This window comes from Arachis ipaensis, chromosome B2 (genome assembly GCF_059453495.1).
Source record: "Arachis ipaensis isolate K30076 ecotype BB chromosome B2, ASM5945349v1, whole genome shotgun sequence".
NCBI classification, from domain to species: domain Eukaryota; kingdom Viridiplantae; phylum Streptophyta; class Magnoliopsida; order Fabales; family Fabaceae; genus Arachis; species Arachis ipaensis.
The window spans coordinates 108,375,237-108,391,868 of record NC_142437.1 but is presented as its reverse complement, the minus strand read 5'-3'; the positions used below and the strand labels follow the sequence as shown (position 1 = coordinate 108,391,868).

The window sequence follows — 16,632 nt, the reverse complement described above, 5'->3', positions numbered from 1 at the left end:
AAAATCAAAAGTACCTTTATGTTTCGATAATTTTATTCGAATATTTGAGATTTATAAGAAGGTAGAAACTCACGTGTAGTTATCTTAATGTGAAGTTAATAGTTAAGAACCGTTAGACTCTAAATTAGCCAAATTAAACATGTAAAATTATCTAACCATTCTTAACTATCAATTTCACGTAAAAACAACTGCACGTGAGTCTCCATCTTATAAAAAAACATAAATTTTATCAGAAATACTTTACATCCAAGTGATTTCATTAACCAAGTTCAACAAAGTGATTTAGAGTCACGTGCTACTTATAACAGACTTTTAGTGTAAACTTCTCCTTGTTCGTTCTTCTTCAACATAAACATTTCCTTATGTAATTCTTATGAGGATGGTTAGTTTAAGTAAGTACAAGTAAAGTATGTTGGATGTTCAATTCAATAGGTATGCATATAGTTATTTTAATTCTTAATTAGATGGTTATTTTGTTTGATACAATTTAAGCATGTACAGTTAACAAATGCTGGATGTTCATTTCACTAAGTACTCAGATAGTTATTCTAATAACTATGTGGATGGTCGTTTGTTGAATTTAGATCCACCTCAAATTTTGCCAATTTTGAAACAGAATCACAGAGTTTCACAAAAAGAATACAACACCTATGTAATTGTGACTAGCAAAACATCACCCTTTGCTTTAAAAAAAATCCAACTATTCAACAAATAAAATGTGCCAAAGTGAATTGTACTATTCAAATTTATTCAGCTATTTTTTCTCCCTTTATCAGTTCTTTTCATGGGTAATCCTTTGGCCTGCTGTACCAGAGTTCTTGTTCTTGGTGCTGTGAATGGTGTGCTGACCTCCTTACACTTGTTTCTTGGATGATTGCGGTGTATAGGTACATCTTTAGCTTCCAATAACGTTCGCACCTGATCAACCAATGAATTTCGTGGACCCATAACGATGTCTAGCATCAACTCCGACCTAATTGACCTAAGAATATCCTGTATGGTAAATTTCGTAGCTAGTGACGGGTTAGAAGCATCAAACAAATGATTATTGCACATTACATACAATAAGTTTAGAAGTTTTGGTAAGCTCACATTGTCCCATGCATCAAGTTGACCGTCTTCAGTCCACCTCTCCATAAATTTTATGACATAAATGCCACAATCATAGCTGCATAAATTAAGAAGATTGAATTTATTGGGATGCTATGCATGTATATACAGTTCATGACAAATACATAAATAGGTGCGTTTTGGTGCAACTCACCTATTTGGTTGCTTAGGGACTTTGGCGTATGCACGAGGCGGGCCATGCGTGGTGCGCTCGTACGATGGGATGGCAACTTTGGCCATGTCTTCAACCAGTCTCCCCTATAAAACAACTTCAGTTATAGGGTGATGATATGATAAAGGTTAAAATGAGAAATAATATTAACGCGGTACACGGGAGATCTTTTTTTACCGCATATGCATCCAATTTATTCCGACCAGCATCGGGTGCCTCAGAATGCATAGGATCGAGTACCAGCATCCTTTTTTTGGCCACCTCAAACGCATAGAGGCACCAATGGTTGTTCAAACATATGGGAATCAACCACTACAGCAAAAAACACATGGACCAAAACGTTTAAGACATGACAATTGTTTAATTCATTCATGCTAGTGCGCCTTATTTAATTGTTTCAAATCAACCACATTCAACACAAGATTAAACTGTTTTTAAATTAACTCAAACACCAAAGAGGACATTACCTAACAAATTCACTAAAATGAAGTTAAGCCAAAACCAAATTAAACAACAGCTACCAGGAGGTCTATTGGATGTGGAATCCATCAATTAAAGTACCATGGTATTTGTATTACTAAATACGCATACACTAGAGTTGCAAAGAGATTAATATCCCATACCTGGTAAAAATGACCATCCAGCTCATGTGATAATTAACAAGTAGCAATTTGAATAATACAAGATTACTAGTATAGTCAAACATAAGCGTGAGAAATTCAGCAAATATATAAATCAGTTAACACGGATAGATAATTTGAATTCATGCAAATACGGTGTAATATTGAATAGTTTAGTTAGTTTTGGCTCACCCATTTTCTCCTAGCTGCTTCGACTTTGTTGAAGAATCTAGTGTCCTCACCGAAGTTTGCACCCAACCCTATATACACCGGAATTGCCGTATCATGAAAGGCATCCAGATTTCGTTGGTGCATGACCGTTTCCTATTAAACCATCAACAGTCAGTATGCTCACAAGTTTTTTAAGAGTGAAATTAGACTTTAGGTTGATTACTAATATCCCCGGAGACACGCAGTAAAAATCACGTCTAAATCTCGATGACGCTGTTCCGTTGAATATGTAGCACATCCATAGTATGATCTGCCCGATGAAGTTTACACGTACATATTAGGCCATACAATTAAAGATGTAACACATGGTAGCAATGCAATGAATTTAAATAGAACTTAATTTTATTTACATACGTTGTTGTTGACCCAGCTACGGGCTTTCAACGTCCATAGGTCCTTCCTGAGCAATACTAGATACGGTCTACTTTCGTACTTTGCCAAGGGCTGCTCTTTGTCGAGGGACGTATTCAGAATCCATCCTTGGACTAGTTTCTCTTTACTCTTGTCCAACTTTAAACTCTTAAGTCTCAGATGTACTAATGGAGTAGGGGATGGGGTGGGTGTCTTTCTTAACTGAGTCAACCTAAAAGAGAAGCTAGGTCGTGTTGGACTCGGTGTGTGGCAATGTAAAATCTTTGGCAGCATAATTTGGATCGGTTCCAGGCTTATCGGCCTTGTGTGCCGACCTTGTTCATTGTTTTTCCACAGTTTTTCACTTTCCGGGCACCGCAAGGACAAAATGCTAGGGTCGCTGCGAAAAAAGCAACAGATTTTAGATAAAAGTAACACTTCATTCATTCAAAGTAATTAGAATGATAGCATATGCAACATGGACAAACAACAGATTTTGTCACAAAGAACTTGCCTCTCAAAATCATATCCTTCAAGTGGTACTACTGCTGTTGATAGAATGGTTGGAGTGCGATCATTGGTAACTAACAGTTTTGTAGGAGTTTTCTCATGATTGACATTGACCTCGTCATTGGCTTGTTTCTCATCTTGTGGGCTTCCCACATGTTGAAGTAGGCGGCACATTCTCTTAGCGATTGGCTCATTATCCTCCTCATCAGAGTCGGTAGCTATTAAATGTGTCTCCTTCGGCTTTGAGGCAGCTCCCTCTATAGGTGATTTTGTGCTGTCTGTCCATGATTTGCCTTTGACAATGCGCACCTTTCTCGTGGTAGCTTTCCTGTTTTTCTGCGTTTTTAATATCGAACGGAGCACAAAATAGAAACAAGAAACGTATTTATAAACGAACATACAATAAAGCAAGAGAATTTGAATCGAAATTAAGGAAGATAAAACAATTAACATAATGTCAAAATGAACATCCAGGTAAGAATTAACATGACCATCCATATACCTGATGAACTGAACATCCGTTATATTTTAGTTGTCAAAAACATAAATGCAATTCCAATAAATCATATCATGAACTCAAGTCATGATGTTAGGAGCCGAACATATACAAACAATAAGTAGGACTCACATTATGCATCACTGAGTGTTTTTCCGATGGTTCTTTGCGGCCTAGCCTCGATGGTGGTGGTTTAGTGGTCTTACGGGGTTGTCTTTTTATGGCTCCCTCCTCCATCTCTCTAGCACATGTGCTTTCCTATTCAAATACATCCAAAAAATCAAAGAATAACCGTGTAATTATTCACATAGGAACACTAGAATGGAAACCATGCTGTATATCTAATGCATTATCGAAATAGAGAACCACTTTTACACTTAGAGAAACATACACCAAACTAGCAAATAATCTACCTAATTAAAGCTGGCATCTTTGTTTTACATGAAAGATAATCAGCATAGCTTACCCAAATTCCACTAAGTACTTACCATAGAAGGTGTTGAAGTTTTGTGTGCCCTCCGTTGGTGTGCTTCCTTAGAGTGTGATTGTGTTGATTTCTTACTTGCTCGGCCCTTAAGGTCTTCACCTTTTTCCATTTTGTCTCCAATGCATCCCTGATTTTCAAATATACAATTTATCAGAAAGTGATCATGAGATTAGATTTGGAAAAAATCTACGAATTTAAAATCATACTATTCACGTGTAAGGTAGGTATCATAGTTTAGTATTACCGAAGCCCTAGTTTACAATAAAAACTTGTCTAATATTAATTAATTAAAAATTAATTTTCTAATGAATAATGTTAAAAAACTAACTTTTTTCGACCAATTTTTTAAATTTATTTTATTTATCTTAAATTTCAGAACTTAAATCATGAACATTTAATTCTAAATTCTAAATTATAAACTTAAGAATTTTCTCTTTCCTAATATATGTTCTAAAAGTTAGTTCTTATACTTTCTGTTTCCTTATATATATATATATATATACCATCATGTCCCTGCGGTTTCATGACAAACTACTTGATTATTTTTGAGATCTCCTTCAAAATTCCCTTCAAACATCACCATTGGCCCTTCCCAAATTTGCGAACTTTCCTCTCTTGCATCTCCTTCAGTTGATGAGTCTATTTTATGAACATTCTGTAATCTTTGCTTCATCTCAATTTCCATATCATCTTCAAGAACCATCGACACTTCACCAACTGCCAAATTTTTCTCACTTCCATTTGCTTCTCCATCCCCTTTGGGGCCATTGCCATTGACAAATTTTTCTCTATTTCATTTGCTGCTTCGTCTGAGTTTGATTGTAGAACATGATCCAATATTAATTCCTCCATTGTTATTTCTTCTTCGTCCTCCGAAAACTCATTCTTGTATACATACACAAAGTAATACAATGCGAAAAGAATAAGGAACACAATGTTGAGTATTGTCAACATGAGAAAATACCTATCCAAATGGCTAATGTTGATTGATTCCTTGAACCAGTTATTGAAAATTAAGATACACAATACACTCGAGTTTTCCTATACCAATGACCAGATGCTTGAATGACTCTGCAAAGTTTCTCATAGATTTAGATGCATAACATTGAAACAATTTCTTCAATCCCTCTTCAACAAGCCCCGTCGACATTCTTAAAAACAAAAATTGTGGAACTAAGGCCATGCAAACACACACGAAACCATAGCACAAACCATACCAATACCAAACATTAGTAACGGATCCACAAAATTTTGATAGTATGGACAAATATATATAATGATAGGGAAAAAGAAGACCTGTCACCCGATAAGAGGCACCCAAAGCTCCATGAAGATGATCGTGTTGAATTGTTGGGGTTTGGAAAAACCCATGATAGTTCAAATCATGAAAGAGTTTTATAAAACCCATTCCTTGAAGAAATGGGAAGATCCTAGATAGCAGAAAGTATACGATATGATTGGGGTGTATTTAAGCACTGATGATAGGCTGAGAAATAAGCAATTCAATTAAATACTAGAGGTCTTGATTTGTGTGGTGAGTGCAAGCTAGTAATTGGTCATTTTAATGCAATTATGGTGCAACATGAGAAAGAAGGTAGAAGGGTCAAATCGACAACTTCAATTCAGAATTTCATGGATTTTATTAATGGAGGAAGCCTCTGTGTGATTAGGTTTGAAGGCCCAAAGTATACCTGGTCTAATAGACAATTTGGTAGTGCACTAATTAAAGAGAGATTAGATCGGGATCAGTGTCTAATCAATGAAAGAATTCTTGTTTGGGGGACTTACTCACGCATCTAAATGAAGTTGAATCAAATCATTGTTCATTGCTCCTAAATTCTGATGCATCATTCCTCAAATCTAAGAGGAGATTTAGGTTTCAGAAGTGATAGTACAAAGAGAACAAAGTGATCAGCTTGGTGAAAGAATTGAAGGATCCCCAATGTAGAAACTATGCATGCATGCCATTGTTAGTTTGCAAAAAACTACTAGCCCAAACTCACAAACCCAAATTTTCCTACTCTCTAGAAAGCTCGAAGAGGAGAAGGGAAAAGGCATAGCGGTGAATGGAATGACTATTCAACAATTAGAGGAGGAGTTGGAGGAGCCCTATATAATGGAGAAACGACATTGGAAGGAAAAGTTTGGGGTTCAATGACTTAGGTGGGGTGATAATAATAGTTTTTTCATTCCAAGTTCCAAACTAGGAATAGAAAGAATCAAATAACCATATTGATAAATGAAGAATGGGGAAGTAGCTCTAATCCAGCAGGAAATATAGATTATTACTTAGAATTACTTTGAGGATCTATTCAAATCCTCTAACTGAAAGGACCTTACGATTGAATTAGAGGATGTTTTTCTAAAAAATTGAAACAAGCACAAATAGAAGATTTAATATGACTGTTATAATAAAGCATGTAAGAAATATTTTTCCATTAATACTTTTTCTGCCTAAGTATGGTTTTACTATAAAGTTTTATCATTTTTTTGGGATATTGTAAGAGCTAATGTGATACAGACAATATTTAGTTTCTCTTAGGGAGGGTTCATTTATTGAGAACTTTTAATCATACTCTTTTTTTCTTGATACCAAAGGTTCCTAATGCTGATACTATAAAGCAAATTCACTCTATTAGTTTGAGCAATATCTTCTATAAAATTATTTCTAAAATTCTGGTTTATAGGTTGTAGAATGTCATGGATAAAATTATTAGTCCCAACCAAAGCACCTTTGTAAGAACCGTAATTCCTATCGACCGTTTAGATAATATAAAATAATTTAATCTCCAGAAATAGGTTCAAGAAATTAGAAGTCCTAATTTAGAAATTTAACGGTGAATTTGAGTTCGGTGAATTTTTCTGAATGGAAAAATGTAATTTTCAGCGGAAAATTGTGTAAAAACACATACCGGTAATTTAGCTGGCAGAAACGGCTTAAGTCTATCCGGTACTGTGTGAGAATAATAAAAATATAAGGAAATCTTAGAAAAAATTTTAGAATTGAAAATTGGGCACTAATTCTAAAGGTTTTAGCCTAAAGTGGGCCAAATTGATTAAAAATGCTAACGGGTTGGACGGAGCCCAAGTTGGTCCTAAGCCCAACATATATATAACCACTTAATGAAGCCTTTCAGCCTCATAACTCTCCCACCAACACAAATCACAGCTGAGAAATGATAGGAGAAGAAGAAGAGTGGCACTATTCACATTCAACTTCTTTTGCTTGTAACTCGAGCTACGGTGTTCCAATTCGCGTGCTGTTTGCGACCACGCGAAATTCTTGCTGAGCCCGTTATTTCTACTTAAGCATTTATGGTAAGAAATCACATTTTAAACTCCCTTTCTCAGCCCTAATAGTTTCCACATTTTTAGGTTTGGGTTTTAAAGAAATTTTGTGATTTTGATTGTTTAGGGGTGATATAGCATTGAAATATTGTTGTGTTTCGCCCCTAATTCCATTGGGTAAGGTGAGTGTATTCTTTTTCCTTGTGGTTTTTTGTATATGAAACCCTAGATTGATTTGTGGTAAAATATATGATGTATAGTTTGATTGTGGAGTTGATTGTGGCCTTTTAGAAGTAGTGTTAGTGTTTGAAGGCTTGTTGGATTTCAATCTTGATATGGTGTGTATATTGGGGATCGACCAAGGTATGATTTTAGTTTCCTCTATGTAAAGTATAATATTTCTGGACACTTAGGCTAGTGATTCATAGGATAGGTTTGAATTGAATTGGTTACTGAACTTGTTGAAATGAGGATGTATGATGAATTGATGAATTTGATTATTTTGATGAATTGTGTTCTTGATGTTGATAAATAGTGTTGGAGAATGATATTGAGGTGGAATGATATTAAATTGTGTGATGATTATTAGTGATAGAATGATGGTTGATGAGTGTGTTGGTTGATAAATGATTTTTAATATGATAAATTGATCATATGGAGTTGAGGATTGTATGACGTGAGTGAAAAATTTGATAAGAGTGGTAATTGAGACAAAGAGGGTAAGTTCTGATGTGAATTGAGGTTTGGTGTCATTTTGGTTTAGTTTGGTTGTGAATTTCGGAAGTTTGAGAACCTAGTTAGTTTCTAGTGAAATTTGACAGATCATAACTTGAGCCTCAAAGTTTGAAATTGAATGAACTTTATTTTAAATTAAAGACTGCTTTGAGAGCTTTAAATTGATATAAAATTTGTAGAAAATGATATTTTGTAGAGGAAGTTATGACTGTTTAAAGTTTGGTGCCAAAAACTGAATTCTGCAGCATTTTATTTTCTGAGCCTGATGCAGCATGCGTACGCGAACCTGTGCACGTGACGTGGGTATTCTCCACTGCCTGGGAGTCTTGCGTACGCGAGCACTATGTTGCGTATGCGAGCATGTGAATTCTCATTATATTTCTGGCGTAGCAGACTCCCTGCTGAATGAGTGTGCGGAGCCTATATCCCAGCGTGGCAGATTTCTCTGCTGCATGAATGTGCAGAGCCTATATCTTTGGTTGTGGCAGGAATGCTACATCTAGGAGGATGTGTTGGGTTGGCATTTATAGACCGACAAGTGATATCACAAGCTAATAGGACAAGCATTCATCATGTGCATATTCTATATGTTTGATTGCTTTGCCGACTTGTATTGTTTACTTAATTGTATAACATGCTTAACTGCTTCTTGAATTACTTGCTATATTTGAATATTAACTGTGTATTACTTGCTTGCATTATCTATGCTTGTCTGGTGCTGAGGAGGTTAGGTAGGCGGTGGCGATGGTATCGCATGGAGGGTATGTTGGTGAAGGCTGTGGGACAGCGATGACTAGTTTTAGTTAGAAACTCCCTAAGTTTAGATACCTTTGTTTATTATTTATGGTTTAAGTTATTTATTTCGTTAAGCTTGAATATCTGATTGATAAGAAGCTCTAGGATTGCCTCTGGCATCTCGGAGTCTTATATCTTACATTACTGGGCATTGTTACCAAACTGAGAACCTCCAGTTCTCATTCCATACTTTGTTGTTGTTTTTCAGATGTAGGTCGCAACCCACCTCAGTGAGTTGCTTGATGGTAGCAGAGCAGAGGACCTTATTCTATTTTGTTGTCATTTTGGTTATTTTGACTAGTTCTCTCACTTTTGTATTTATATTTGCCTTAGAGGCTTACTTTGAGAAAGATATTTTGTATATGCTATTTTAACCTTCAAAACTCTGTATGTTTGTATATTGACTAGTCGGCCTAAACTCCGCGGGTTGAGACTAGTTCCTTATGGCTATTATACTCTCTTATATACTTATATCTTGTTATCTTGTATCCTTATCTTGCGCCTTAAATTTGTAGCTTTGTGTGAACGTTTCGCACTTTTGAAACTCTATTTTTGAGCTTATCTCATCATCAGGCTTCTAGAATTATTATTTCTTCTATATATACTTATGTATAAGTCTTAGAATTGTCGTAACCTTTGATTAACCTTTTCTTTACAGCATGAGGTAAGGCTTAGGGTAATTAGGGTGTTACATTTAGTGGTATCAGAGCGGTTCATCCTCGTGAGCCTGAGGGATGGACCGATTGTGCTTCATTGCATATTCTGTGTCTTTTTATTTCATGCTATTTATGTTATCTACTTGATATTGTATATCATGCTTGTTTGTGAGTGCCTTTTTGGGATAATTGAAGTACTAGGCTTTTGATATTGAGACTGATCACCTTGATATCGACTATTTGGTGTGGACAGGCAGGCGAGGTCGTACTTGTACACGGGGAGGGACTGAGAATGACCGACCGGCTGACAACCATGCCAAGTTTAGGGCGGCGATGACCAACTTGGCTAATACTATGGAGGCGAATGCTGCTGCGACTTTGCAAGCTATGTAGAGATTGGGTCAACCAGCGGAAAACGGAAATAGAAATGGAGATAGAGATGATAATGACTTGGGAGGTACTCCGATGACTTTGGCTTCATTTATGAAAGTTCATCCACCGACTTTTAGAGGTTTGACCAACTCAACTGAAGCGGACAACTGGTTTCAAGCTATGGAGCGTGCACTACAGGCTCAACGTGTCCCGGTTAATCAATACGTGGAGTTTGCAGCCTATCAGCTGTTAGGAGAGGCACAACATTTGTGGCAAGAAGAGTTCCAGTTGCTGCGACTTCCGAATGTAGAAATTCCTTGGGATGTGTTTCAAACGTCGTTCTATAAGAAGTATTTCTCGGAATCGGTGAGAGAAGCAAATGAATTAGAGCTTATGCAGCTGAAGCAATGCTCAATGTCAGTAGCAGAGTACACAAGCAAATTTGAAGAGCCTGTAGGCTCTAAAGGGTCTGTCAGGGAGCCCCTGAATCCTATGAGAGTTGGAAATGTATCAAGTACCAAGGAGGCCTCAAGGACGACATCATGACTACTGTAGCTCCCTTGGAGATAAGAATGTTCTTGGAACTAGTGAACAAAGCGCGAGTTATGGAGGACTGTGCCAAGAAGGTAGCTGAGGCGAGAGGAAGTCGTGGTTATACTGACAATCGAGCTCGTGGTGATTAGCTTGGACCAAGGAGACAGAACTTTAAGAAAGATGGACACACTCCTCAGCATCTTCAAGGTCAAGGAAACTTCAAAAGGGATAGTAATACTCAGTTTCACCAGATGAGGGAAAGTCGTCTATGCTATACTTGTGGGCGTCCTGGACATATATCCATGTATTGCCGCCGTGGGAGGAACCGAGATGTGGGTAGGAGTCAGCAACCAGGCCGAGTATTAACTATGGATGCAAGGGAGGTGATGGAGTCGGATCTGCTAATGAGACGTAAGCATATAAAGTTGTTATGATATGTTAATAGGACCCATTTGGCTTAGTTTTATCTTATGGATGGTTGTCGTAAGTTTGGTCAAACTTAGAGATTCGTTAGAGGGACCAATAGAGAATGAGGCTTTTGATGGATGTGGCTGAGTAATTCGAATTCTTAAGGACAGATAATCAGAGTGACGCAGCGGAAGGCGTGTGGGGACTCAAATCAGAGATGGAGATGTACAACCTTTGTCCGTTTGCCAACGACTTGAATTTTGGGGACAAAATTCCTTATTAGGAGGGGAGAATGTAAGAACCATAATTTCTATCGACCGTTTAGATAATATAAAATAATTTAATCGCCCGGAATAGGTTCGAGAAATTAGAAGTCTTAATTTAGAAATTTAACGGTGAGATTTAAGTTCAGTGATTTTTCTGAGTTGAAAAATGTAATTTTTAGCGGAAAATTGCGTAAAACGTGTACCGGTAATTTAGCCGGCAGAAACGGCTTAAGTCTGTTTGGTACTGTGTAAGAATAATAAAAACAGTAGGAAATCTTAGGAAAACTTTTAGAATTGAAAACCGAGCACTAATTCCAAAGGTTTTGGCCCAAAGTAGGTCAAATGGGTTAAAAACGCTAACAGTTTGGACCGGGCCTAAGCCCAACATATATATAACCACTTAGTGAATCCTTTCAGCCTCATAACTCTCCCACCAACACAAATCACAACTGAGAATCGAGAGGAGAAGAAGAAGAGTGGCACTATTCACATTCAACTTCTTTTGCTTGTAACTCGAGCTACGATACTTCGATTCGCGTGCCGTTTACGGCCACGTGAAACTCTTGTTGAGCCCGTCATTTCTATTTAAGCATTTCTGGTAAGAAATCACGTTTCAAACTCCCTTTCTCAGCCCTAACAGGTTCCACATTTTTAGGTTTGGGTTTTAAAGAAGTTTTATGATTTTGATTGTTTATGGGTGATATAGCATTGGAGTATTGTTGTGTTTTACCCCTAATTCTATTGGGTAAGATGAGTGTATTCTTTTTCCTTGTGGTTTTATGTATATGAAATCCTAGATTGATTTGTGGTAAAAATATATGATGTATAGCTTGATTGTGGAGTTGATTGTGGCCTTTTGGAAGTAGTGTTGGTGATTGAAATCTTGTTGGATTTCAATCTTGGTACGGTGTGCATATTGAGGATCGGACAAGGTATAGTTTCGGTTTTCTCTATGTAAAATATAATATTTCTGGACACTTAGGCTAGTGACCCATAGAATAGGTTTGAATTGAATTGGTTGCTGAACTTGTTGAAATGAGGATGTATGATGAATTGATGAATTTGATTATTTTGATGAATTGTGTTATTGATGTTGATAAATGGTGTTGGAGAATGATATTGAGGTGGAATGATGTTAAATTGTGTGATGATTATTAGTGATAGGATGATGGTTGATGAGTGTGTTGGTTGATAAATGATTTTTAATATGATAAATTGATCATTTGGAGTTGAGGATTGTCTGACGTGAGTGGAAAATTTGATAAGAGTGGTAATTGAGACAAAGAGGGTAAGTTCTGATGTGAATTAAGGTTTGGTGTGGCTTTGGTTTAGTTTGGTTGTGAATTTTGGAAGTTTGAGAACCTAGTTAATTTTTGATAAAAACCACTTTCTAGTGAACTTTGATGGATTATAACTTGAGCCTCAAAGCTTGAAATTGAATGAACTTTGTTTTAAATTAAAGATTGCTTTGAGAGCTTTAAATTGATATAAAGTTTGTAGAAGATAGATTTTTGTAGAGGAAGTTATGACTGTTTAAAGTTTGGTGCCAAAAACTGAAATTCTATAGCATTTTATTTTCTGAGTCTGATGCAGCATGCGTACGCAAACCTGTGTACGCGACACAGGTATTCTCCACTACTTGGGAGTCTCGCATATGCAAGCACTGTATTGTGTACGCGAGCATGTGAATTTTCACTATGTGTACACAAACTTTAACACGCGACATGATCAATCCATTCGGGTTGAGACACTCGCGTACGTAAGCAGGTGGTTGCATACGCAACCACCCATTTTTTACTGCATGCGTACGCGAGACAGAGGCTTGCGTACGCGAGACCCTTGTTTTGCTGAAAAATCATTTTTCTTCATTTTCAAAAGTTCTTTAGCCTTCTAAACATTCTTTAAATACTGTTTAAGAATGCTATCTAGTGCTTAGGTCCTACTACTATTAATAATGAGTTAGAGACTTAAATAGATGAATTTCTGTATAAGTTTAGAAGACGGAGACTTAGGATTCTGAAGTTGTGGGTGAGCGGGCGGAGTATTATATTGGTGAAGACTCAGAGGACTTAAGAGGTGACGAGAGTTAATAATAATTTGGGAAACTTGAGGATTGATGAAGGTTATGATGAGTTGAGCACTTGGAAATGAATGATAAAATTATGGGATTATATGGGAGTGTGTGGAGCCTATATCTCCGGCGTGGCAGATTTTTCTGCTGCATGAGTTGCAAAGCCTATATCTTTGGCGTGGCAGTTTTTCTGCTGCAAGAGTATGCCCAACACAAATTGTTCCTACCTTCCCTGCTGCATGAGTGTGCAGAGCCTATATCTCTAGCGTAGCAGACTCCCTACTGCATGAGTGTGCGGAGCCTATATCTCCGGCACGGCAGATTTCTCTGTTGTATGACTGTGCAGAGCCTATATCTCTAAGCGTGGCAGGAAGGCTACATCTGGGAGGATGTGTCAGGTTAGCATTTATAGATCGACAAGTAATATCAGAAGCCAATAGGACAGGCATTCATCATGTGCATATTCTATATGTTTGATTGCTTTACCGACTTGTATTGTTTGCCTAATTGTATAACATGCTTAACTGCTTCTTGAATTACTTGCTATATTTGAATATTAACTGTGTATTACTTGCTTGCATTATCTGTGATTGTCTGGTGCTGAGGAGGTTAGGTAGGCGGTGGTGATAGGATCGTACGGAAGGTAGGTTGGTGAAGGCTGTGGGATAGCGGTGACTAGTTTTAGTTAGAAACTCCCTAAGTTTAGATACCCTTGTTTATTATTTACGGTTTAAGTTATTTATTTCGTTACGCTTGAATATCTGATTGATAAGAAGCTCTAGGATTGCCTCTGGCATCTCGGAGTCTTATATCTTACATTACTGGATACTGTACCATATTGAGAACCTCCAGTTCTCATTCTATACTTTGTTGTTGTTTTTCAGATTTAGGTCGCAACCCACCTCAGTGAGTTGCTTGATGGTAGTAGAGCGGAGGACCTTATTCTATTTTGTTGTCATTTTGGTTATTTTGACTAGTTCTCTCACTTTTATATTTATATTTTCCTTAGAGGCTTACTTTGAGAGAGATATTTTGTATATGTTGTTTTAACCTTCAAAACTCTGTATGTCTTTATATTGACTAGTCGGCCTAAACTCCGCGGGTTGAGGCTAGTTCCTTATGACTATTATACTCTCTTAAATACTTATATCTTGTTATCTTGTATCCTTATCTTGCACCTTAAATTTGTAGCTTCGTGTGAATGTTTTGCACTTTTGAAACTCTGTTCCGAGCTTATCTCTTCATCGAGTTTCTAGAATTATTATTCCTTCTATATATACTTATGTATAAGTCTTAGAATTGTCATAACCTTTGATTAACCTTTTCTTTACGGCATGAGGTAAGGCTTAGGGTAATTAGGGTGTTACAACCTTCATTAAAGGCCGACCTATCAGTGACAATGTGCTAATTGTCACGAGTTCATGTATTTCCTAAAGAATAAACGGTTTGGAGAGAGGGAGACAGTTGTCAAACTGGACATGAACAAGGCTTATGACATGGTAGAGTGGAGTTTTCTTTGGACTATGTTAGAGAAAATAGATTTTTGCAAAAAGTGGGTAGAGTAAAGGAAGGAGTGTGTAATAACAGTCTCGTATTCTGTTACTGTAGAAGGACAACTTTATGATTTTTTCAAATCATATAGCAGATTGTGGTAAGATGATCCTCTCCTTAATCTCCTTATCTATTTCTTTTTTTTTTTCATAGATGAGCCATTCCATTTACTTTATAGAGGAAAACAGAGGCAAGAAATTATTGGCTTGAGACTTAATTACATATGCCCAACTATTAGTCACCTATTCTTTGCGAACAACTCAATTTTTATTTAGTAAAGCTACAAAGGAGGATTTCTAGCATCTGTTAAATGTGTTACATTCCTATTACAAGGTTAGTGACCAATTCATTAAATAAGTCATCAGTGTGTTTTAGCTATAACATACCGGAGACATAAGAAATCAGTTGACGGATGTTCTACAAGTCCCCCATGTAAGAAACCAGGACAGATAACTCTCCATTGTTCACAGGCCCAAGAAGGATACTTTTAACTATATTAAGGATACAGTTTTCAAGAAGCTTTAGCAGTAGAAACGATCCTTATTCTTATTTATAGATTGAGTTGTTTAAGTTCCGAAAGATCTTAATGGATGAAATACATAAAATGATTATGCAGTTTTGTAGGGATAGAAGGGATAGGAGAGGAAGATACATTGGGTGAAATGAACTGTTATCTATAGACCAATGCCTCGGTGGTTTAAATTTTAAGAACCTCAGAGCATTCAATATGGCTATGCTTGGAAAACAGGATTTTAGGTTGTTGAACAAGCCTAATTCTTTAATCTACAGAGTATGCAAAAATAAATACTTCAGGTATTCAAACTTTTTTAGGGCTAAATCAAGTAATAACCCCTCTTGTGTTGGAGGAGTTTCCTAGAAGAAAGAAAAATTATTAAAAAAGAGCTTGTTTGAAGGATAGGGAGGAGGAATTCAATGAAAGTGTTGATAGATACTTGAATTAAAAATTATCCATTATTGGCCACAATTATTTAGACAAATAATGCACAAGCAGAATGGGTTAAATAACTAATGATAGATCACAAAAAATGGAATCATCAAGTAGTGATAGCACAATTCAGCCAAGAAATTGCATATGTAATTTTACAAAAAAAAAAAATTATTGAATGGAAAAACAGACCTACCTGATCACTCGAGAAGAAGGGTTTGTACACTGTTACTTCGAGTTACAAGGTTGTCCACGAATTTCACCACCCACAGTTAAAATTACTCCTATAATAATGCAAGTCAAAGAGACAATGATCTTCCTTATGGGACCTGAAATACCTACCAAAGAGGCAAAGATCAAAATTTTTCTATGAAGGTATTTCATAATCGGTTACCAGTAAGAAGGAGACCCCATGAGATGTTACTTGCAATTTCCTCGATTTGTTTGAGATTTGGCCAGTAGAAGAAATCACTATGGCACTATTTATTGAGTTGTGCACAAGCAACGTAATGACGACGTGGTAGAACTCCGGCGTGATAACCCCCACCGTGACTGATGATGCAGCAGAGATACAAAATTAGTGGTTGAAGCTCATCAAAGACTTGAAACTAATTAAAAATAGGAGGAAAAAGACCCAATTCGTAGCTCACCTTATGTAGCAACTTTGGATAGCAAGGAACAAACTAGTTTTTGAAAGAGAAGGCCTAAGCCATCAACAAATTTTGGAAGCAGCAACTCAATTTGGGGAGGATTTCCAGGCATTGGAAAAGGAGAAAGATGACGTTTTCGAGCACAATTCTCATTCATAAATTTTTTTTCCTTGTATGGTAGTCCATCGTTGACCCAAACTCTTAATTTTCATTCAATGAAAATAAATTTCTATCTTTGATTAAAAAAAACAACACATGTAAATGCACAAATATATGGGACTGATTTAGTGCTTAACTTTTTTATGCAAATAGTATTTTTAATAAATTTTAGATTTAAATAAGCTCTATTTTTTAGTTTTACAAATTTTCTAATTAAGTCTTTA

General features: G+C 36.6%; 1 protein-coding gene across 6 annotated transcripts; it reads right to left on the bottom strand.

Moving 5' to 3' along the window:
* Positions 1-570: 570 nt before the first annotated feature.
* On the bottom strand, positions 571-16,406 carry LOC110268985 (uncharacterized). 6 transcript variants are annotated; one of them, XM_088503739.1, is made up of 14 exons: positions 16,250-16,393; positions 15,994-16,151; positions 15,796-15,883; positions 4,481-4,862; positions 3,979-4,104; positions 3,623-3,748; positions 2,999-3,330; positions 2,488-2,884; positions 2,297-2,383; positions 2,095-2,226; positions 1,460-1,594; positions 1,265-1,368; positions 1,093-1,168; positions 571-993 (listed from the first exon to the last, which is right to left on the bottom strand). In XM_088503739.1, exons 4-14 carry the CDS (start codon positions 4,484-4,486, stop codon positions 751-753), a joined length of 1,764 nt encoding a protein of 587 aa, XP_088359865.1. In that variant the 5' UTR covers positions 4,487-4,862; positions 15,796-15,883; positions 15,994-16,151; positions 16,250-16,393; the 3' UTR covers positions 571-750. The 6 variants fall into 6 exon arrangements, with proteins under 6 accessions (XP_088359865.1, XP_088359866.1, XP_088359867.1 ...); XM_088503740.1 differs by having other exon boundaries at positions 15,796-15,928; positions 16,024-16,151; XM_088503744.1 differs by having other exon boundaries at positions 786-1,013.
* Positions 16,407-16,632: the final 226 nt, after the last annotated feature.